Genomic DNA, 22,577 nt, shown 5'->3' on the forward strand with positions numbered 1-22,577 from the left:
CCATTTTCAGGAATTTTTCGGAATACAACGATTTCGATTGTATCTAAATAATAAGTGAACACACCGAGTTTGTCATAATGAATTGAAGTAATTATGTGTTTACTCGTCGGTTATAGACAGTTGAATTCGCTACAAATGTACTTTTTGAGTTAATTTATATCTATTATTTATACTTTTGCGAGTTGAGCAGTTTCCAGTTTTTGCTATAGATATACCAAGAGCATCCGGCTAGTACGTATAGTTCAGTTCCGATATTTGGACATCAAAACTGGTTTCTCATAAAACTGTCGGTCCATTTTGTCACTGTGTCGTTTTTCAAGAAACAAATTATTGAAATATTTGCGTCTTTTTTGGATTGTGAGCTACAAAGCCAAAGTCTGTATGTAAGTGCGCATCTTAACTTATTTGCTAGCTCATTTATCAAAAAGTGTCGCGTGTATACGACACGCGGTAGTTTGAAAGCGATGGGATTGGTTTTGCTGGGAAACTTTTGACTGGGGATGCAGTTTTTATAGTTGACACCCTAAATATGTTATATTGTTATAATTATACTTATTTCAGTATTATGTGTTCAAAGTATGTAAAAGCTTGTGGATTCGACGTATTCAAAGTTCAGTCTAAGTGTATTTCAATAAAAAGAATCCATTATTTTTAAATAGGGCTAACAAAGTCAATTTTACACATTTTATATTTATGTTTCTTTCACAATCTTCTGCATTTAACTGTCTGAAACTCGCCATCCCAATCACCCATCTCCAAGAGAAGAAAATAATCGCTTTCCAGAAAACCCTTGACTTTCAATTTCATTCCAACGTTTAACCAACCACAATTTCTAAGATTGAATTTTAGTGTTAAAAATATTTTTGTTGAGAATACGCCGTCTGGAAAACGAATAAATATTTTATTTTGTTAGAAAACTACGTGGAAATAAAAATAATCAGTTTGTGGGCTTTGGACGGTTTCGTTTTACATTCAACAAAACACTTTGTTATGTCGTATTTTTTAGCATTTTTAGATTTCACAGCAGGAAGGAATTTGAATATTTAAATTGAATTATTATAAAGTAAATGACAAATATAAAATTAAAATTGAGTTTTTCATAGTTTTTAATTGAGAACGTAATTCACTACAATTAAAGTTGCGAAAAACAAATATAAGATTTGAAGTTCAAAATAAGTTTAAATAATAAAAACTTATATGTTGCGTTTTAAAAAAATCTACAACAGAATTGTGAAATTGCATCTATTTTTGTTTTCTAATAACTGAGTTATGAGTCAATTTTTCAAACTGACTTTCAATTTACAGGCAACAGATTGATTGCGCCACTCATTTTATGTTAAAAATCCAGAAATTTGCCTCCCGACTCTTATTAGACTTTCCAATTTTTTTCTGTTTTGAAATTTTTATATATATTTAAAATTTGTCACTCTTTGTTGCAGATCTAAAATGAATGGCTCTACTTCTAAGTTGTCGTTGGCCAAATTGGGACTATACCCGAAACCAAAAACCCTAAAAGTAATGGTCTTGGGACAAGCCGGAGTAGGAAAATCAGGCAAGTACCATCAAACTTACTGTTTTTTAATTTTTTTAATAAAATACAAACACTAAATCTTTATTATTTAAATAATCAAACTGAATTAAATTGCGAGCCAATTGCAAATTTCTAAACTATTTCATACCAAGTAATATAAAAAAGGTCCCTGAATCTAATCATATAAATATCACGGCTATAAAAATCGGTGATTGATGATCCTTCGGTGTACATGTGTCCAAAACACGCATTAAAAAAACCTGATCACTAAATTTGAATGCAAAGCAAATTATTTCAGAGGCATACATTGAGGTTGTTTTCAGTGTTGATTATTCAGTTTAAGGGGTAGTTAAATAAACAGTTTTCCTAAATGCTGATTTTTAACGCAAAAATAGATAATTGCCCGCTTGTTTTGTGGTGATTGAAAAAGGTTCACATTCCATGTCAGAGCTAAAAATATATCTGTTACTCTCAGACCATGAATAGATGTAAGACAAAGTAAGTGTTGAAATGTTTCTGTTGTCAGATACACTTAGCCCATAGCAAAAAGACAGGGAGAAAGAATGGTTTGTCCAAAACTTCAAACAACAATCCAAGTTATAACAATCTAACGTATTTTTGTGAACAAAGCGTTTAAATCAGTGACGATCATTGAAACAATTTTCAATCATAAACTTCTAAACTTTCCTGCAACCTGTTTCATCTTTAATTTCTTCCAGTTATTCCGAGTTGGAGGCGTTATTGCGAACAGGAGCAAATGGAAAGTCAATAACTACAGATAAATAGTTATTCGCGTTTCTCAAATTAAATGTGTGATACTTTTCTTTTCGTGTTTTACTCCCTGATTGCATTATTCGATTTTTCTTCCAGCTGTTCTTTACTTTTAACTATGGTTTGAAGTATAAGTATTTTACAGGAAAACTGCCAGATTTTTAAGCATTTGATTAAAATTCGATATTAAATGAACAAAGCAAATATGTAGAAAAATTGTTATGTAACCCAAATTATAAAAGACATTAATTGATCTGATCTACTTACCGAATCCCGTCTGATCAATACGGACTGAGCACAATGTTGGTTCTTTAAAACTGGAACTAATATTCAGAATGGGCTAAAATTTCATATTGCTGAAGTAGAGTTGAGTATAGGTTCTAAAAATCAGTTCAATTTAAGAACGGCAGTCAGTTTAACTCAATTTAGTTTGCTTCGGGTCTAGCTAATGCATCGAAGTTGAGTTATTGTTATTAGGTTTGTTTTCAATTTCTCTTCGCCGGCTTTATGGAGTTTTTACCACCAGTTAACGTTCTGATTTACCGAATATCTTTCATATTCAAAGTATGAAAATGAAACGTTTTCTTTCGATTTTCTCACCGCTTATATTCAAATGACAATTCACTTTAAACTTTTTAAAACCTGCTGTTTCAATAGTAAATTATGTCCGACGGTTCTATAGCTTTAACTATTCGTCCGCATGACACAAAAGTTAAAATTATGGAAAAAAAGTGTAGCTAGAAAATGTATTTTCCGATAGAAAAATCTGTAAATCCTAAGCTTCGCTGACATATTCAGGTTCAGAAGTTCTTTTTAGAAGGTTTTTTTTTACCTGGTTAGAGCTCAGCAAAGCGAAAAGCTAAATTATTTTAATGCGCTTTTAAAATTCGTATATTTCCAGCGCTGCCTAACGTGAAACAGATTTATTTAACAGGAAAATGTAATTTGAAAATACTGTTTGGTATTGAGATTTGAAAATTTGTCTGTTCTATAGCATGTCTAGTTTTACTAAGCCTGAGATAATTCGATCTCAGATAGCCAGTTTTTGCAGTAACGTTTTGCAGATTTGACAGGTTGTCCTAAAAAATCGGATGATCGAAGCAATTAATTTTAAAACGCTCCCAAAACGAGGCGTTACCCGCTTCATTTACCTCCTGTTTCCATTTAAATACATATTTAGGACAATGTTTTTTGTGTACAATAACAGCGAATCTGGAAGCTTTTCAGTTGCCCCCTCTGTTTAAAATAACCGAAAAACAAAGACGCACATTTTTATTACAAATCAGATTTTTGGTCTTTTCTTAGAAAATACTATAGTACTACAATTTTACTGTTTCATTATTCTTTAGTTTAAATTTATTTAAAAAAAATTGTCCTTAAGTCCTTATGCCATCTTGACCCATTGACCATTTGCAGTAATTTGTGAAAAGAAGTTTATTTTAAAAATCAAATTGATAAATTACAAAATAAATTCACCGATAAGCAAAAAGCTTAGATGCTGGTGTAGCATGGAAAACGAGATTTAACTTTGATTGTTTTGGGTCAAATTCTAATAAAAAAAATGTCGAGTTGTTTACCCCAAAATGCCTACTGTAAATTCAATTATGAACATTTGGTCCCGACCGTGACAGGCTTATTGAAAATGTATTCGTATCGGTTCGAGAAACTACGCAGTTACGCTATAGAGTTTGTTCCTAAACAAAGTTTTCCGGTTAATTCTTTCGTGTCAATTTTTGCGGATAATTCAATAAAAGTTGTACAACAGGATGGCATTTAGGTCAGCGAATCAATAATAACAACCACAAATAAAAGTTTAAGGCTAAAACTTTTGATTAGTTCGGTAAATTCTATTACATTTTTAATAGGCCTACATTTATACTCGATTTATTCCGGCGGCGAAAAAAGCACCATGAAATATTGGAATGTCCTAAAATTATGTAAAAGTTCAATCTTGTGCTTTTTTCTCTCAGGAAACATTCCTTTCTGGAATTGACATTTACTGAAGTATCAGTAAATTTGTATTTTCTTAAACTTTTGGATTTTCTTAAACTCGGATGGGGAAACTGCCAATATTTCTGAATATTTATCCTAATTTTCAAACGCCGTCATTTTTTGTGCTACATTGTTTGAACAATTTAAACCAAATCCTTAATTTTGCAAACCCTTCTACGATAAAAAGGTTTACTTTGTGGACGTTGTTCTGAGACTCATGAGACCACTGAGAACATTCAGTGCTTAGTGTAAATGTTTAAATTAGGCCTGTGTTTTTTTTAACTAGGATTGAACTGAATTCTCAGCAGATCCCCGGAATTCTAAGTTTGATGCACAAAATCCGTATCTAGTTACAAGAATTATTAATGCAAATGTGTAAAATAAATCAAACTTTGAAGCCAATCAATATTCGATTATCATCAACTTCTGAATGTAAATAAGTTTGAATTAATAAGTTATCCAATAATTTCGGGACACCCAGTATACGTTTCTAATTGCTTTCTTTACCAACGTACTAACTAGATTGATAATTTTGAATTATTGAAGTTTCCTCATCTTATAACACATCTTATATGCAATATCCTGGAATGTTTGCTAAAAATTGAACTTAATTTTTTTGGGTACTTTGTTATAATGAATAATCTCATTAAGTAATGAAATCTATTTCTATTTCAACGTAATAATAAAATGGGTAAGTTAAATATAACCAACCGTATCCTTTTACATATTATCTTCTCGTCTACTCCGCTGCAGTAATTTTTTATATTTCTTTTAAAATAAATCACCTGCATGACAGCATAATTTAAATGGTCGAAAATACTTTTTATGTGTCCAAATAAACTTGTTGAGCCAATGGTTTGCAAACAGTTAAGCAGATTCAATGAAATGAATAAATCGTATTATTGATCCAAAAACGTTTGCTGATTCTAAATAATCAGAGTTAATAGTTTATTTAAACCAATTAAACTTGTTCCTGAATTGTGATTTTGCTTGCAAAATATACTTGCTAATTTTAAACTTTGCTCAGCAGAATTACTTTTTAGATGTTTCGGTTTATTTGAAGGTTTTTACCCGGTGTAGAAATTCCTCTTCAGTGAAACTTTACAGTCGATGTTGGAGTAGCTCGGAAAACATCCGAGCAAAAAGCATCATAGCAAAAAAACAGCTCGGAACTGAGATGTGAGTTATTATTTTTCATTCAAGTTTCTTTAGCATGAGAGGGTCAATGTATGTGTAAAAAGTACTTAATTACAATTTAAACAATTTTCTAATTTATTTATTTTTTCTAAATATAAACTGGTTTTTATATCATAAAACTGTACCCATTCGCAGATTTTAAAAGCAACTCTATGAAATAATTGTGCTTTTGTTATTTCGCTTTGTAAATGGTAATGTTCGTGGCTCCATCAGTCTTTTTGCAATAATAGCACTTAAAGCTAAGCCTTTTTACAAATTGAAACGCCTTTAAAAGGAATTAGCAAGGCCTTTTAAAACTTCGCGATCCAAAATAGCTGAATAGGAATTGACAAAGTGAAGTGTTCAACATCAATATGCAAAAATACCGACTTCATGTTTGTCACCTGCTGCAAGTTTCAAGTGTATTTAATAACAAAATTCTTAACAGTTTTTCTAGCTTCGAGCTTGTCGAAACGATTTATGGGGAAGTTTTCAATAAGTTGGATGATGGAATCGAGGAAAAGATGTAAATTATTTTGCGCATATTTGTCAGGGAAGTTTTCGAAGTTCTCAAACAAAACTCATAGAGCTTTCCTGTGGATTAGGGAAGTTTTTGTTAAGATTTGCAAGGCAACTAGATCGTTTTAACGTTCGACAACTTCCACATCTACTTCACAGTATTCTTTAGTGAAGCGAACAAATCCTTATTAATTTTAATGCATTTTAAACTTAAGCTATTTTACTATTGAAAGGATTAGAGTGGAAAATTAAACTGCACAACAAAATAGTCGTTAGGCGGCCAAATTTTCTCTAATTTTGGTTCTGAATAACTTTTGATTACTGGGAGCGAGAAGAAGAAATCAAACTGTGCGCTTTGGTTATTTCTGTTTGAAGCTATTTATATTCCCACTCTGTTAGTCAGAAAGTGTTTTTGAAGAAATGTTGTGCTACAGCTAAAGTTCCTACAGGGTGGAAAATGAAACAATGCAAAATTTATTTTATAAATATGTATATAAATTTATGAAAATTTGTTGAAAAATTGTTTTCGGATTCAAAACAAATAGATAGGCAAGATAGACCTCGTAGCTCGAAACGGTTTTTAATTTTTTTGCGTAGGTATATTTTTTATCCACAGGGTGATCTCATAAAACTCAAACGTTTGGTCTGGCACTAATAACGTTTTTTTAATAGTTTTTACAATATGGAGCTTAGAGCTTTGAACGTAAAACTTCCTGATCGACTTAAGACGAAAATTCTACATATATACAAGTTGGCATCATTAAACGGATTGATTGAAAGTGAAGTTCACTTTAGTTGAAGGTCTGCCAGAATCCGTAACTTTAGGGGCAGTTCTGATTTGGGTCACTTTTAATGAATCCTGTAAATTGAAATTTTATCTTCAGTCGACTATGAAGTTTTCGAGTTTCTCGTTATGTTTTTTCGACTAATCCCCTATAGGCCAAGTTGGGCAACTAAGTCGTAATTACATTAACTATATAAACGGTTTAGATGTTTATCCTAACAAGCAGGAATTCAGACAGGATATTAAAAATACCGTGGCGACAGGAAGATATATCGCAGGAAGGAAAGAAGGATTATCGGCTTATCACAAGAATATGAATGATTGAAGCTACTAGATTAAATAGTAATAAAAAATCCGCAGCAGCATTTTATTCGGAATTAAAGAAAAAATAAAGGTAATGTGTGTTCTAATGTATTTCCTTTGGTTAATCATGAAATATACATATATTTCCATCTTTCCCCGAACATTACTAAAAATGATAATCAGTCCATTATACAAGAGTTGACCTCGCACTAGGTTTCCTGTATATACATTATTTATAATATTAACGCATAAAATGAACTAAATAAAGATAAATTTATGATATTTTGGAAAAAATTAATATCGAAAAATCTAGACGTGATAAAAAAATTGACCTTCGGGAACAGATTCAGCGTATCAAAATATTTATATTTATGACACAATTTTTTGAAGGAGGATTTTGTTGCAGACCAGTGATACTGAAACTGGCCAGTTCTGCTTGTAGTTCCGCAAGTTTGTTACACTTTTGCTGGTAATTTATCTTTACAACATAACTTGGGACAACTGCGTATATGCAGTGGCAAAACATGTGACTCGTTTATTTTTTTTTGCTTAGGGTGACTGTGTAATTTTGAAAGCCATAAGAATCGTAATATTACAACAGAAAAAGGCTCCCGGGCATCCAAATTTGCTTTACGTTCAAGTAACTATTTTAATTACTAATAGACAAGTTCCAGTAAAACTGAGTTGATTAGGGTCTGTTGATCAAACATGCAAAATGAGCTTTGCATAACTATTTAGCAACAGCAACGGATACGTTTTCCTAAGGGCTCCTCATTGCTTTAGTTTTTAATGGATTTGTTTGCTGTAAATATTGATTTATCCACATAAAAACATGTACTGAATGCAAATACAAGCAGCTAATAATTAACTCAACTGCACAAGCTTTTGGCAATATCTTACGAATAGTCTGGATTGGAAAGGGGATAAATAATACAGATAAAGTAGATTACGGCAGCATTTAATCAGTGAAAGCGGTGAACGTTTATTTAGCAAACCTAGGCGATGACTGTCGTACATAATGTGTATTCTAATTAGAACAGCAAAGTAAACATGTAGCAAGTTAATATGTATCCAGATCGATACTAAACTATTTGCAAAGCCAACGATTTATTTGAGCGGGATTCAACAAAATACGTAATGTTTTGCTGGATATTGTATTTCCAATAAATAGATAAATCCTTGCTATCCAGATTAAAGCAAAAATCAGAGTCCGACCATGGAAAGTGTTTCACTTAACTCGTGCTGAAATCGCATTTGATGAGTTGCTTGTAAAAGAAGGATTCAAACTTTTGTAGAAATCAGAATCTTTTTTAAAATGTATTTAGACGCTTAATGGAATACGTACTTTAGAACACTTTCCATGTAAATGGATTTTAAAGTTATTTTCTAAGAGAACAATAGGGAATTTTTCTGAGATTGTGTTCATTGAAAAGAACCGAACATATTTCAGTAGCGTGAGTGACCAAGTCCGAGGCCATTGATCTTTCACTTCGATCCATGAGACTTTCAAACTGGATTTTTTTTTCTGACCTTGTAAGCTATAGCGGTTTCAATACTTAAATTGGATGATTTTCTAGCAAAAAAGCCTATGTTTATGACAAAATATAATGCTTGGTTTGATAACGTTTCCTTGTAATGTTTCATTTTAATGAAAACAGACTTGCAATCTCATAAAGTTAATTCTTCTTTTGAAAGTTCTAAAGTGGAGACCCTAATGTCCCCAAATGTGCCCAAATAAATTTTACGGCACGAATCATCAATCTTAGTGAAACTTTCCTCTTAAAGCCAGGCATAATGATTCCTAGCGTCATTGTACTGATCTCTTTCTTCTTTACTAACCTCTTGGACACTGCATGTTTCTCCCTTTGGTGCTGTTTCCTTAGTTATAAGTTGTAGTTACATTAATATAATTTGTTTGGTGCCATCTATATGTTTATATGTATAATTACATATTTTAAAGGTCATCTGGTGCGTGCTCCTTTGCCACAGCCGATATTTCCGTTTTCCCTAATCTGCAGCTTCTCTTGTGTTCCATGATATTGGTGTTGACATTGCTCATCATCTTTTTTCTGTTTGTCTCTCTTCATCTCTTTTTTCCTGGCTGATCTAAAGGTCTAATTAATTCTTTTGTTCGTTTCGAAGAGGGTTTGATGCTTTTAAAACTTATCTTCCAATCCTGTTCGTCTCGGTTAAGCAAGACAAGCGGAATACCGGTTATTAACGGATTTATTTTGGGATGCATGTTTACCGCGTTTGAGATTCACATGTTTCACTACTCTCGATTTTTCGTCTTTGATTTTTGTAACCAAAAGAAACTAACCGATATTTCCAAATGTCGAAGTTTTCCTTCAAGTTCACCGATATAGTAAATCCTTCCAGCTCTCCCAATCAAAGTTTGGGGACGCATATCTTTTTCCGTTGTAAATGGGTTTCAACTTTTTGTTCAAGTAGCAATCGGTGCGATCGATGTGTAAACATGTAAACCTGTAAATAGTATGCGCCAGTTTCCTATTAGGTACCCTTAGAACAAGAACGTACAAATAGGACAAGCTCCGATTCTTCTCAGATTTTATGGTAAACCAAGGTTCAATGTTAGGTGGTTATGTAGTTTAAGTCTCAACAACGTGTAATAAAAAATGGACACAGAAGATAACGTCTTGGACTGTTAGTTCATCGTTTAGGATAATGTTCACTAAAGATGCGAGTGAAACATCAGGAAACAATTTCACCAATACACAGCTTATAAGCTTCAAAAGTTTTCAACCGGGCTTTTGATTGACCATGCCATATAAAACTTGAAGGAACCCAACACATAATTTATTTTGCGCTTAGTTATTGTATCAAGTTTCGTAGCATTCGAATTTTTTTCAATTTATTTACTTCGGATATTTTTTTACGGCGCAACATTTAAAGTTGAAATGGATTAAAAAGTTCGACTATTAAACAAATGTCAGCGGTTACCCGTTTAAACTAGCGATCAAATAATTATTACGTTTCAATACATTCCAATAACCGGGTATTTTTTATTTTACTGTGACAGTTTAACCCGCAATAAATGTGAAATTAAAAATTTAATTGATAAACGTTTTCCATGAAAACAACACGTTTTTAATAACTTTTTAAATTTAGTGATTCTTTAGCAGATCGACAATTTTCCAGGAGGGCAAATATTTCAGCATAACGCATTGCTTTAGATTATATGTGTTTTAATTTTCGATACTCAATTTGAGAATCAAGATGACTAAAGGAAAATATTAAACCAAAAGAATTTTCTTGATCAATGTAAACAGACCAATTTAATGAAAAATTGCACTTGTAAGATCAAAAATATTTTTGATATCAACCATTTGAGTTTGTGGCGGTTGCAACGAGCTCGCAGCGCTCGCGAGTCGCATATTTTTTGCATTATAAATTTTTTAATTAGTTCCTAACTATCAGGCAGCAGATTTCTAGAAGTGCTAGGCGACAAATAAATTGACAAAATATTTATAAAACTCGATTTCGTCTTTTTTTCCTAATAAAATATAACTACAGAAAGGATTTCTTGTTTTCCCAATAACTGCAACAATTATATTTGTATGATGCAGTTAACCTAAACTAATTTTTTTCCGAATATTCTCAGTGGTGAAGTATTGAAGCAGCGCTAATTATTAGGTTTCCACTATTACTGGATCCATTTGTGCATTTACATTTAAGTGAAAGTTAGTTTTATTAAAATCATAGTCGATAAATAATAGCCCGTTGATATTTATTTGAGCAATTTAATATATTCATGTAATTGCAGTTGAATCGGTTAATCAGGATGGAAAGTTTTGGCTGTACATTTTCATAGCTATTATTTGGTACAACCAACATAGTTTCCAGGCATTAAAATATTTTTATGTTGTTGTATTTGCTCAGTCAAATTGTTCTCATCATAGCAATTTTGTTTGTTTTAAATTAATCACTTGTGCCGCGATACGCATACCATCCGGAGATTAGCGGTTCTCATGGATTTTGAAAACAGTCGAAGATAAATTGATGGCTGTCATAAAGAGTGAGTTGGGATCATCAAGACTAATTTTCCGAGATCAGGGATAATTTTACGCTGTAGTTGATCCAACGCCAGGAAAGAGATTGATCCCTTTGTTGTCGGGATGAGAATAAAATTAATCCAGCCAATAATGCTGTGCGAAACAGACATAATAAATGTTTGATGGGTCAGTCGGATGGTTTATAGTTATGTTTGCTGTCATAATGTGTCCTTTGGATAGATCATATATTACTCTGTACAACTTTTAGTTCGCAGTAAAGTTAAATAACTCTGTTATGAGGTTTCAAATTGGAAACTTACATTGTAATGGATATACTGTTTTGTAATAAATTCTATGTACAAAAGGCGTACGTCTGCGTCAATTAATAATTAAGTATTAAATAAAGACAAATTTCTAGAAGACTTACGGCTGAAATACATGATACATGAGCCTAAGTTCCAGCTTTAAATTCTATCTATGATCGATGGGAGAAAATTAAACATAGTCAACGTTTTCTGAACATTTTGAATACATAGTTTTGAATCCGAAGATTCTACTAAATCATGAAGGCCAAAAGTAAAATTAATTTCATTATTAACTATTGCGGAAACTCTTCTCGTGCTGACGACTAAACCATACGTACATAAAAAGATAAATAATAAATAAACCTTTCCAAGATCACAAATTTAGGAATAGACTTTGCATAATGAATTTTTTTGAGTTAAAATTATAACCACCCTATGAATGCCTCATTCATAATGCGAGGATCATGTTTTTATTATTCCCATTCAGTATCTGATTATTCATTTAATGCTTTTGGGCTTTGTCCTTTCAAAACTTTTGAACTGTTGCCCGAAAGGGCGACTTACTAAACATGGAAAACAAGTCGCTCCAAGGTATTGTGAACTTCTTAGCAGTCTAAACCGTCTTTGAGGTCGAGTTTTGTCTTCTGTAGCAAAGGACTAAGAGGACGGAAGGTTAAAAAACAATTTAACTTTGAATGCATGATTACTTGTTCCACAATGGTTTTGAGGAAAATCATTGAGAAGTCGAAAATAGTTAACTGTTCGAGGACTTAATGTTGGTTACATTACTTTTATGTTCCAGTAATTTGCAGATATTGCATTTTAAATCTGGAGCAAGTGAAATTGACTAAACAATTTAGTTTTTCCATATTATTTTCTCGATGAAAGTTTGAATGTGATTGATTTATCAATAAGATCTATCTTTGTAAGTTCCTTGTGCATCTCGATAAAGATAAAAGATGTTTCTATTTAATGAGTCTAGTTAAGAATCTGGTTGCAATTATATATTCAATTTGATTCCCAGGTAGAATTGGAACACAACTTAAATTTTCCTCCCTAACAGATACAGTAATTATACGCATTTAAACGAGCAAACTTAGCAATAAATTGGTCATAGTTTATGAGTTGTTTAGTCTTAGTTTGAAAATAGGAAGCAATCAAACCGGAAAGTAATGTTTAAATGAAAATGCTAAATATACACAATACCAAAAAATACATTTCATATTATGCCTATATACGTAAGTTATATTTATTGTACAGTTGTATTGTTAATACTTTGCTATATATGGCGCAAAAAGTTAGCTTTAAATTTGCAAATAATTATTTTACTTAATTATATTTCAGCCATATTTTCTACATATAAAAACTATAACTATAGATGAGTATATACAAATGAAAATTTCAACAAAAATATATTTAAAATTATTTCAACTGAACCTTATCAGTCAACTGAACCTTTGCTCGAATAAATGCCTGATAATGGAATATTTAGATCGTTCAAACATTTGCAGATAAACATCATTATTTTTCTTTAAAAAAGCCGTGCTTTTGATTGAATTGAATTTTAGATTTCATAATACTACATTTTTTCAATTAAATATAATATTAAATGCCATTGCTGGTTTAAACAGAGTAAGAGCGTTTAAAACAATTTCTTTTAGACTCTGGCAATGTAATTTTATACGTTCTCCTACACTGCCATTAAAGCTGCCCGATTAATTATCGAGTTTCATCCTTTCAAAAGCTTTTCACCCTAATGGACATTTTTCTGTTTTTGAGCAAAACGACGTAGAAGCTGATAACAATGTAATCAATTAAATTAAACAAATGTTAGTGTACATTTTCTAATTTCAGAGTGGTCTGCAGTATAGAACCGCTCAAGAAAGCCATTGTTATAATATGTAGAAAAAAAAGCTCATTAATTTGGACAAACTTGGAATATGATTTTTTCATATCGAAGTACTTCAATTATGTTTATTTGCAGAAAACTTTTCGCCATCTATTCAGGCGGTATCAGTAAATATTTTGGACCAGAATTTTAAAATCAAGCACGTCTTAGTTTTTAAGAAAAACGACAAATAATATTTCGCAAAAGAGAATTTAAAAGAAAATTCTAATTAGTGTTTGTTTAAAGCTCAGTTCTTGCATTCAGAGTAGTTCAGTTTCAGATATTGTTTATTAACAATGCTGGATCCTGTGTTGTCTCTTAAAAATTGAATTGTTTTTTAACAATCTTCTCAACCTAAGGAAATAAATTTCATCTGTAATTTTTGGGATTCGACCGAAAGAAGTTTTCTAAGCTCGATCAGCCATTAGCGTCACGTTTGGAAGGATCGTATATTAAACGCATTATCAACTTCAACAAAACATCTCATAAACACGTTTAAACTTCAAAAACAAATTTACGTTTTTCATTCGTCGTTCGCTGTGTTTGCACTGCGCTTACATTTCCACTCTAGTTTTACTTTAGCGGAAAAAGTTTTCTTTGCATAAGTGAATACACACCCTTCAGCAAAATTTATAAGTTTGCTTTTGCGAGCTTAGGCATCCAAGTTGTAAATCAAATTAATATACTCTGGATATGCATGACCTATTTTAAAAACACTGCAATTATTTCAAATATAACTTACAGTTTTGAAACATACAGGACAGGTTCTGCTGGTACTGAAGTGTATTTTTTAGAAAATGTTTTATATATTGACTTAAAGTGAATAATTTATATATTAAAGCTCTGTTACGATTCATATATGGTGCAAATTAAAAATGACCATAAATTTCTTCATAACAAGGTTGACTTACGTTGAAGATTTTTTTTCAAAATAGCGTTTTTGAAATAAAGTCGGATACGCTGTAGCTAAATACAAAAACCTTCATTACTTTATTTCCTTTTTTATATATTTTCGGCGTTGAAGGGAATTCAAAATTTATCCGTTGTTTCTGTCTCTAGAAGACACTCTTGTCTGAGAGTATTTAAAGGCAATAAAAAAAGCATGTTACTGTTCGAAGTGTAAATTTGTCACTCTATTCAGTTGTTAAAAATTCAATCTTCAACAATTCAATTTTCCGATAAAGTTCCCAAGGAAATAACAGCAAGACCTGCACTTCAATGCGTACTATAATTGCATAAATTCTATAACTTAAATGTACAATTTATCCCGGAAATGTTTAATTTCACTCAATAACCTCACTTCACAACATCCGTTTTCATAGCTTATCAGCATGTTTGCATTTCACATTGTAGCTGTATGTTGAAACACAGTTGTCTGGTTATTCGAACGGTAGAGCATTTTTGAAGCAATTAGTTGATCAGGATTTTATAGAAAACTTACAGAGGAAGGTACCTTTTCAGGAAACCTTTAATGGTCTTATATACCCAATGTATTGATTAAACGGAATACGGTTTTAATTGTGGATTATTGGCACAGCATTTAGTCAGTCACGTTCACTTTTTTGAACAACTTTTACGTTCCCAGAAAAATAAACATATTTTTCATAAAAAAACACATCTTGTTTTCCTCGTCCATTATGTCTAAGATTTGATCGATTTAGAGTTTACGCAAGAAACGTAAACCATATGCCTATATCATGGGTTTGACATTGCTATACGTTAAAGGTTTGAAGAGCAAGGTAGAAGAACTATCCACTAATATGCAGAACCTTGCTATGGTGTTCTTTAGCGATTATTATGCTCGAAAAATTAAATCAAAATTTTAAAGGATACTTTCCGTACCCTGAAATTAAGCTCTTCTGACTGAAATTCTGACCATTTACTAGCCGTATATTTTATAAATACATCATGTTTAAAGATGTATGAGTTATAACTATTATATTCCATATAATTATATAGAATAGTATCCCATTCGCTTAAAAGCTGCATTGGTTTTCAGTGCATTAACTGTTTAGATTTACACGCAACTTACCTCAAAATACTTATCACATTACCGCATGCTTCTCGCTTGAGTAACGTACATCGCAGTTGCTACTTGAAAATATCATTCGTATGGCACTCAAAAAACTTTTTATTTCTGTTGACGCGACAAACATTTACCGAATGTTAATTAAACTTGAAGGCCAATTTCTTAACTCTCATGTCATTTACTTAAAAGTTATATCGATTAATGCGATACTTGTAAGGTAATTTGCCGTTGGATGTAATTGGACGTTTCATACATAGGAGAATAAAAATCCTTTGAATACAATTTTATATTTATCTGATATTATACTTCACATTAATTTCCTAACTACACCCTGTGATAGCGTTCAGCTCCTCAGGACAATAGATTTCTTCGAATTCTACATCTGGGTTATCTTCTCCAAGCCAGTTGAATCTCCATTGACATCCTGGTTGCAAAATTTCGGGCAATTCGTCACACTCCTATAGTCAAACCTGATTAATATGGTCATATTATTCACTCCTATGTTCTTACCTCCAATGAGGAGACGCCACCAAACTCCTCTCCCCAGCCTCCAAGAGGCGAGTCGAATTCGTTCCAACATCCGAAAGTAGCTGGTCCAACCCCACCTCCGGGAATTGCAATATCAAAGTGGTTTTGTGACAAAGGTCCTCCAGTATTGGTAATCTGGGCAATCAGTTGTTTTCCAAGAATTTCCCCTTGGAATTTCAAGAGTAAACAGGAACAACATTTGGAGTTGTCGTCTCCTCCTATTAACACATTGGGTGTTTATTTTTGATAAAACTTGAAATGAAGCGCTACCTTTGAATGAAGCAGCAACAAAACCGTAACTGACCGTCTCATTGTAGACCCATGGAGTTTGGTCCACGCACATGTAAGACGCACTAGAAGAGTTCAAGTAGCAACCAGTTTCCTGCTCAATGTCAATGGTAGTTAAACCATCCTTGGCGCAAGATCTTACAGGGACGGTTTTACCACTTTCTCCAAGGTTTTCCTGCCAGGCACAGCTGGGTTTGCAACAGTCCCAGTAACGGGTTGTTATTCCACTTCCACTTACACCATTCGGCACTGGGACGATTTCTGGTTCCCCATTAGCAACAGCAGTCACTGAAAAGAGGAAGTAAACGTGAATATTTATCCCCAAAACCGCTTCCAATTTATTGACAGAACCCTGCATTAAATGCCTTTTCTAATTGCGTACGTAAACCAGCTTTTGCCTGAATTGATTTATAATGGATGAGAAAAATACTTACAGGCCAAAATAATCACAACTGCTGGATTCATGTTTCCTACAAACAGCTTTTCGGAAATAATTGTCTATAAGTGTGCTGTTTTTCTGACCGATTTCAATTTAAAGGTTCAGACTCTGAAGTGCTCCTTAAGATAGCCAAGTTGCTCGGAGTATCAATTCTCCTGTTTATAAATTGTTGAATATTTAATAGATTTCGATATTATATCAGCTTTGAGATTATTACAACGCCAATTGGATTGAAGTGGAGAACGGGAGATGATCTGGGAGGCAGGAAAAGTATATAGCTCTTGTAAATTTGACGACTTTGTGCAAGCAACTCAAACATGGCCAACAAGGCCATGTTTTGTCTATTTGCAAAACCGACATCATCAGCTAGCAGCAAACTACATGAGATATATTGATTTTCGATTTGTTTCAGCATTGGTTGTGCGGTTTATTACCAGACGATTCATTGGAGAATACGATCCGACACTCGAAAAAAACTACAGTTTCCATACTGTTATCGACAACGACATGGTATACTTCGAAATTTTGGACACCGCAGGACAAACAGCAGTAAGCACTGTGTTTTTTACTACTTTTTTTCCAAGTTTGTTTCCGAGTTTTAGCGCGAAAGCTGGGCAACTAGAGCTCAACTGAAAAGTAAAATTTTGGCTCTGTAAATTTATTCTCAGCTGATTAGAGTAACGAATTTATAGTTCCGGCAGTAAATTAATTTTCTTTTCATGGATAATTAGTCAAATAATTAGCGCATATTTCCCTTGATGTATAACTTTTGAAGAAAGTCTCGCTTAGGTAATAGTTTGATTAAGGCTACTTCTCTAGCCTTCTGACAACAATTATAAGATTAAACAATGTATGCTGATTGTAGAAGTTTTGTAAAAGCTAACAAACTCGGAACCTATTGTTTTCAAATTGCATTAAAAATTTTCTTTTAATGAGGAATTTGTTATCACCTCATTTTTCACGGAGTGTTTTGAATTATTGCATTTTAATGCTACTAATAAATGCAGTTTACCATGTAATTTCATGCAGCAACTGGCGATAACTTGCAAATTTACAAAGAACACTTTATGTTTTATGACAAATGCAGAAGTAAAATCTTATTAGTTCCTTTAAAAATATTATAGGTAGCTGTATAACTTATAACGAATATTCTACAAAACTTGTAACAGGAATTCAAAATAAAAGTCGTTTGATTTTACGCATTAACGCATGATTTAGTTGACATGTCCATACACTAGTAACATCTATTAGCTTTTTGTAATTATATTTTGAAAACATTTTTCAAAATGGAATTAGCAATTGCAGGTGTTATAGCAGGCGGCTATTAAAATCACAGAAAAGTATTGAGACGCGTTTCTATCGGTCCGGCATATGCAAAAAACACCTATTTAAAGAAACGTCCATAAATATCTTGAAATCGGCTACAGGATTTTAATAGTTTAACTTATTAATTTATAGAAAATCGATCTTCAGTTATTTTAAACAGCAAATTATTTAAAATATTTTGTTCTTATTGATAAAATTTAACAGCATGTCTAGGAATAAAACTACTGTATTATTTATTAGAAACCTTAATGGTACGTTATTGAGTAAATTTTATTTTACTTTTATGGATATTTATAACAGTGCGCCCTATTTGAATTTAGCAAATTACGACCTTGCAACTGATTTATGTATATTATACGGCCATGAATATGAAATCCTAATTTTGATGATCCAACGAAACTGCATCTTTTAGTGCTTTCAAGATACTTTTGATTTCAAAGTTGAAAATAAATGTTGGGAACTACGACGATAAAAATGGTTACTTGCCTTTACACTATGAAATGACAAATGTCGGAAAAACCATAAGTTTTACTTTTTTTGTTGATATAAAACACCATCAAATGTATAATAATTAACTAAATTACAAGCTATACAGTGTTTGCTTTTTAAACATTTGTAATTTGCTTTTGGATTTGTTACATGTTTAGTGTGTCCACTTTTCATGTACGTCTTCGGCTGAACAAAATAATTCGTTGGCATTCTTCTATACTAAAGCGTAAATTATTCTGAATCCGTTTTGCCAAATAAGAGAACTCTCAATTATTCTCACTTCATCTCTTTCACAAGAAAAGCTATTGTGTTGTGATATATTGGGATAATTAAAGAATTATTTTTAGTTTTAATTTGTATGACTTGTATGCCGTGGCGAGAAAATATTTCATTATGTGTAGTACCATTCAGTAAAATGCACCATTGAAACGTCGAAACAAAACGCAGTAATTTTTCACGCTGCCCCCGTTAAAATTGTTTCATATTTTCAAATGTCTGGCTACAAGCTGAATGTAGGTCACCTTAAACATTGTAACAATTTAAAGCAGTAAAATGTCCCTCCAGGGATTTATATGAGCTTTAATAAACGCTGCTTTAAGGTGCTTCTCATAACTTTTAAATTAAGTAAAACTTTTTTTGTTTCTCCAAGCTTTAAAATCGTTGTTTCAATGCTTCAATCATAGCTCTTATAACTCTTTAAAGGATTTTTTGCTATTATTTTTTGCTCCCTTGAAACATAACGGCTGCAATATGTCCACTATTTCTTTTTGTATTAGTTTCAAGAAAATTAGGTACATAAGTTCTCTTTTATTTGCTCCAAAGTAATTTTGCTGTCACAGAGCTAAGAAAGTTTCTTTCAGTTTTGACATGGTCTCACGCTTGATTTATATCTACATTGTTTTTATGTAAACCAGGTACTTGTTGGCAATTTATATAAAAAAATAATATTCAACAGGCAAATAATTTTCTGCGGTGAATAATCGATAAACGTTTAATCTACTAAGGGTTAAAATCGGTTAAAAAATCTACAAAATTTTAAAGATAATACTGCTATAATGCATATGAATAACTGTTCTCTAGTTTATAATCTGTTTAGTTGATTGGTTTCGAACAATTTTCGTTATTTACTTAAAATTTGCAAGTCGTTTAGATTTAACTCTTTTGGGAATTACTTAAATTAATCAGGAAGTAGTAACACGGGTTCAAAGTGCATCAGCTTTAAGTTTTAAATTAGAAAAGCACAATTTAATTGAATTGCGTACTTCGATTTTTTTTTATATAGTATACTGTTTCCTCAATGGAATATTTTTCCAATATGCACTAGTACTAATTTTCCAGTCAATGGGAGTCTTTGCCAATAATCACAAATATGTATAACCTACATATTACGTAGCGTTTTTGATTGAGATTACTTTGTCTGAAATATTTGCCAGAAATATAAAAAAATGTCCTTTCCTTTCTGAATAGCTTTTCAATTGATTGAGAAGGAATGATAGAAAACGCCTTGATCATCGTGATCTATTCTACTTAAAAAGTTGAACATACTATTTAATTTCACTTGGTAACTCCGGATGCATTTTATACAGGTTCCAAAGAAAAAGAGGTCCATAGAATTTTGTGTAAATTCTATTATGAAATTGTCAGCGCTTATTTTGGCAGTTGGCAGTGTCGGAAATTAGGATGTTAAAGTAGTATTTTTGTTTTGTTTTTTTGTCATTATTCTGAGGCTTTCTGGGTGAGAAACGTTGCTTTTTAAATCACCAATAAAATGTTAAATTTGTTTTAGAAAGCGCTACTTGCGACCAGTTTTGTGAATATCTAGATTAATATATTTTCAGCTTGTTCAGTCTATATCAACTTTAGTTCAATACCTAAGAGAAGTAACTTTTTACACAAATAAACTTAGGAGATATTCTTGCTTCATATCAATATTATGGTCGGGTTTTTCAGAAACGGGTTTAACAAGCGTTGGTCTTAAATAAAATGCAAACATTAGAAGCTACTCAAATCCGCTTGCGCTAGTATCTAACGCTTTTTCTCATAAATAAAATATAATATTTTCCTCTGTAGAAGCAGGTAAATAAATACTCAGTGTATGAAATTAAGTAAATGCTTTGAATATTGTGTGACAATCACATTCATCACACAATCACAAACAGTGACTAAATTTTAAAAATCTGCACAATTGCTTAGACTAAAACGTGATCTTTCTCTCCGAAAAGTAATAATGGCGCCCCAGAAAACATTCCTAATGAGCAGAAAGAAAAAATAATTGTAAGAGGTAGGTACTGAACATCCAGCTACAAGTACCGATAAAGTAGTCTTAATACTAAAATTAAAATCAAATCCTGGGTTCTTCAGTCATTTATTGTTCATTTATCAATTTAAAAAAACGTTTCGGTGTTTTCCATCATCATCAGTTTTAATGTGTAGCGTTGTTGCTACTTTGTTGTTACTACTAAAAGTAGCAACAACGCTACACATTAAAACTGATGATGGTGGAAAACACCGAAACGTCTTTTTAAATTGATAAATGAACAATAAATGACTGAAGAACCCAGGATTTGATTTTAATTTTGGAATTGAAACACAGTCAGGAAAGTACATACAAAGTCTTAATACTGCAACAATCAGTTTGGAATTTCTGCAAAATGACAAAAGTCTTGTTTGTCGATAATTGACGATGGACTTATTTGTAGGACTCGGTGGATTTCCATGTTGTGAAAGCAAGACACTTCCAACATGAAATCAATTACTTAATAATAAGGGCCGTGTTATTGGCAATTCTTTTCTTGATATGCCCAGATATTTTCAGAAAAATATCAAAAAAACGAATTAAAATTAGGGTTTTGGATTTCGGAAAAGATCAACTTTCGCATTCAGTTTCTGGATTTCTCATTGCTAGTGAATCGCTCTGTATTTTAATTTAATTATATCCGAACTCATAGTTTTTACACGTAGAATTATTTACTACACGTGGGATTTAATTTTCGAACCTAAACACGTACCGTTGAAGAAAAAGGGGGTTTCGAAATTTAAAAAGGCATAAGGTATGAGCTGGTATAAAAGTCAAACCCTACTCATGCGGGCCCAAGTAAAATATGCCGTTTTGTATGAAATTGCAATCTTCCATAGAAAAATATGTATCTTATTTGGCCAGTGTCGGTGACAATATTTAAAACGCCTTTCCGAATGTCGGGCAAAATTCACATTTATGGTAAAAAGGGTAAATTTATATTTATAACATAAGCGCTGTGCGACTATACAATTAAGTGACCTAAACATTTCACAACGTTTCTATCTGTATTTTCTAATGGTACTGTTTCGCAAAACATGTGTACTGTTTGCTAAAAAAATATGATGAGATTAAAAAAATGTATTTGATAGTTTCTCCACATAATCTAATTTATTTTGATATATGTACTTACCTGAAGCGACTGCTTGAGAAGATAAAATTTTTAAGTGTCGTGATTTTATGGAAAAGTCTGGTTAAAAAATGTAAATTTTTTATTTTTTGCCTGATAAATGCAGTAAGTATATTCAATTTTTTGTGGCACTAACAACGGAACATGTCCGATTTCTTGACACATTCTTAATTAGAGTTAGGTTTTTTATTTTAATTGATTATTTGGAGTAAGTTCTTTCGACGAATGTAAATGGTTGGATAAAGTTGTCCTGCTATTTGAAAAATTCAAGTCCTTTGCAATGCTTTTATACGTCCAATCGTAAACACTTAATCGTCACTTCATAAAACTGTTTGCAAATAATAGGTATACTAATTTATTCAGTTGCCGAACGATTCACTTTTCGGTAGAGTGATTTAAAAAATAATGACTTTTAAATAACAACATCAGAACACCGTAACTCTTTCAGCGATCTTGCAGCCGTGGCTTATTATTATAATAAAAAGCTCTCAAGTGGAACGCATTTTTATTTAATTTAGGGAAACCAACTAAAATTATGTAAATTAAGCGGAAAACATAGCAAGCAGGTCCAGGGATAAATATAAAGAGTCAGCTTTGCTACATTTTTTCGCAAACGTGTTAATTAATTTGCCGAGACCGTAATTTTCCTACTTATAACGGTGCTTAAGTTGCAAACTTTCTCTTCACCAACTAATTAAGACCTTCGCAGATGTAGCCCATATATTTGAGCCCCTTTATCTCGGTTAAATGTTAATTTGCTGAAAGCTAACA

General features: G+C 32.1%; 2 protein-coding genes across 9 annotated transcripts in view; one reads left to right on the forward strand and one right to left on the reverse strand.

Moving 5' to 3' along the window:
• The window catches only part of LOC109546187 (ras-related and estrogen-regulated growth inhibitor), a 128,590-nt gene that overhangs the window by 89,889 nt on the left and 16,124 nt on the right, over positions 1 to 22,577 (forward strand). For all 8 annotated transcript variants that reach the window (XR_007281917.1, XR_007281918.1, XR_007281919.1 and 5 more), the window contains 2 exons: positions 1,440 to 1,552; positions 16,979 to 17,115. Coding sequence is in view for 5 of the 8 variants with exons in the window: in XM_048668150.1 (XP_048524107.1) it covers positions 1,447 to 1,552; positions 16,979 to 17,115 (243 nt within the window). In the remaining 3 variants the exon portion in view is untranslated. The remainder of the gene's footprint in view (positions 1 to 1,439; positions 1,553 to 16,978; positions 17,116 to 22,577) is intronic.
• On the reverse strand, positions 15,583 to 16,716 carry LOC109546188 (endoglucanase). The gene is made up of 4 exons (XM_019917049.2): positions 16,562 to 16,716; positions 16,110 to 16,415; positions 15,822 to 16,057; positions 15,583 to 15,769 (listed from the first exon to the last, which is right to left on the reverse strand). Exons 1-4 carry the CDS (start codon positions 16,590 to 16,592, stop codon positions 15,632 to 15,634), a joined length of 711 nt encoding a protein of 236 aa, XP_019772608.2. The 5' UTR covers positions 16,593 to 16,716; the 3' UTR covers positions 15,583 to 15,631.

Source organism: Dendroctonus ponderosae, unplaced genomic scaffold (assembly GCF_020466585.1).
Source record: "Dendroctonus ponderosae isolate FM_Combo_2020 unplaced genomic scaffold, Dpon_F_20191213v2 Dpon_F_20191213_7, whole genome shotgun sequence".
NCBI lineage: Eukaryota > Metazoa > Arthropoda > Insecta > Coleoptera > Curculionidae > Dendroctonus > Dendroctonus ponderosae.

What these genes read in the sequence shown, in the direction of transcription:
- LOC109546188 (XM_019917049.2), bottom strand. Translation starts at nt 16,592, where the DNA reads ATGAATCCAGCAGTTGTGATTATTTTGGCCT. An exon ending in AGTTGTGATTATTTTGGCCT is followed by an intron (nt 16,416 to 16,561) that starts GTAAGTATTTTT and finishes TCCTCTTTTCAG; the next exon opens with TGACTGCTGTTGCTAATGGG. An exon ending in GTGGCGTCTCCTCATTGGAG is followed by an intron (nt 15,770 to 15,821) that starts GTAAGAACATAG and finishes GTTTGACTATAG; the next exon opens with GAGTGTGACGAATTGCCCGA.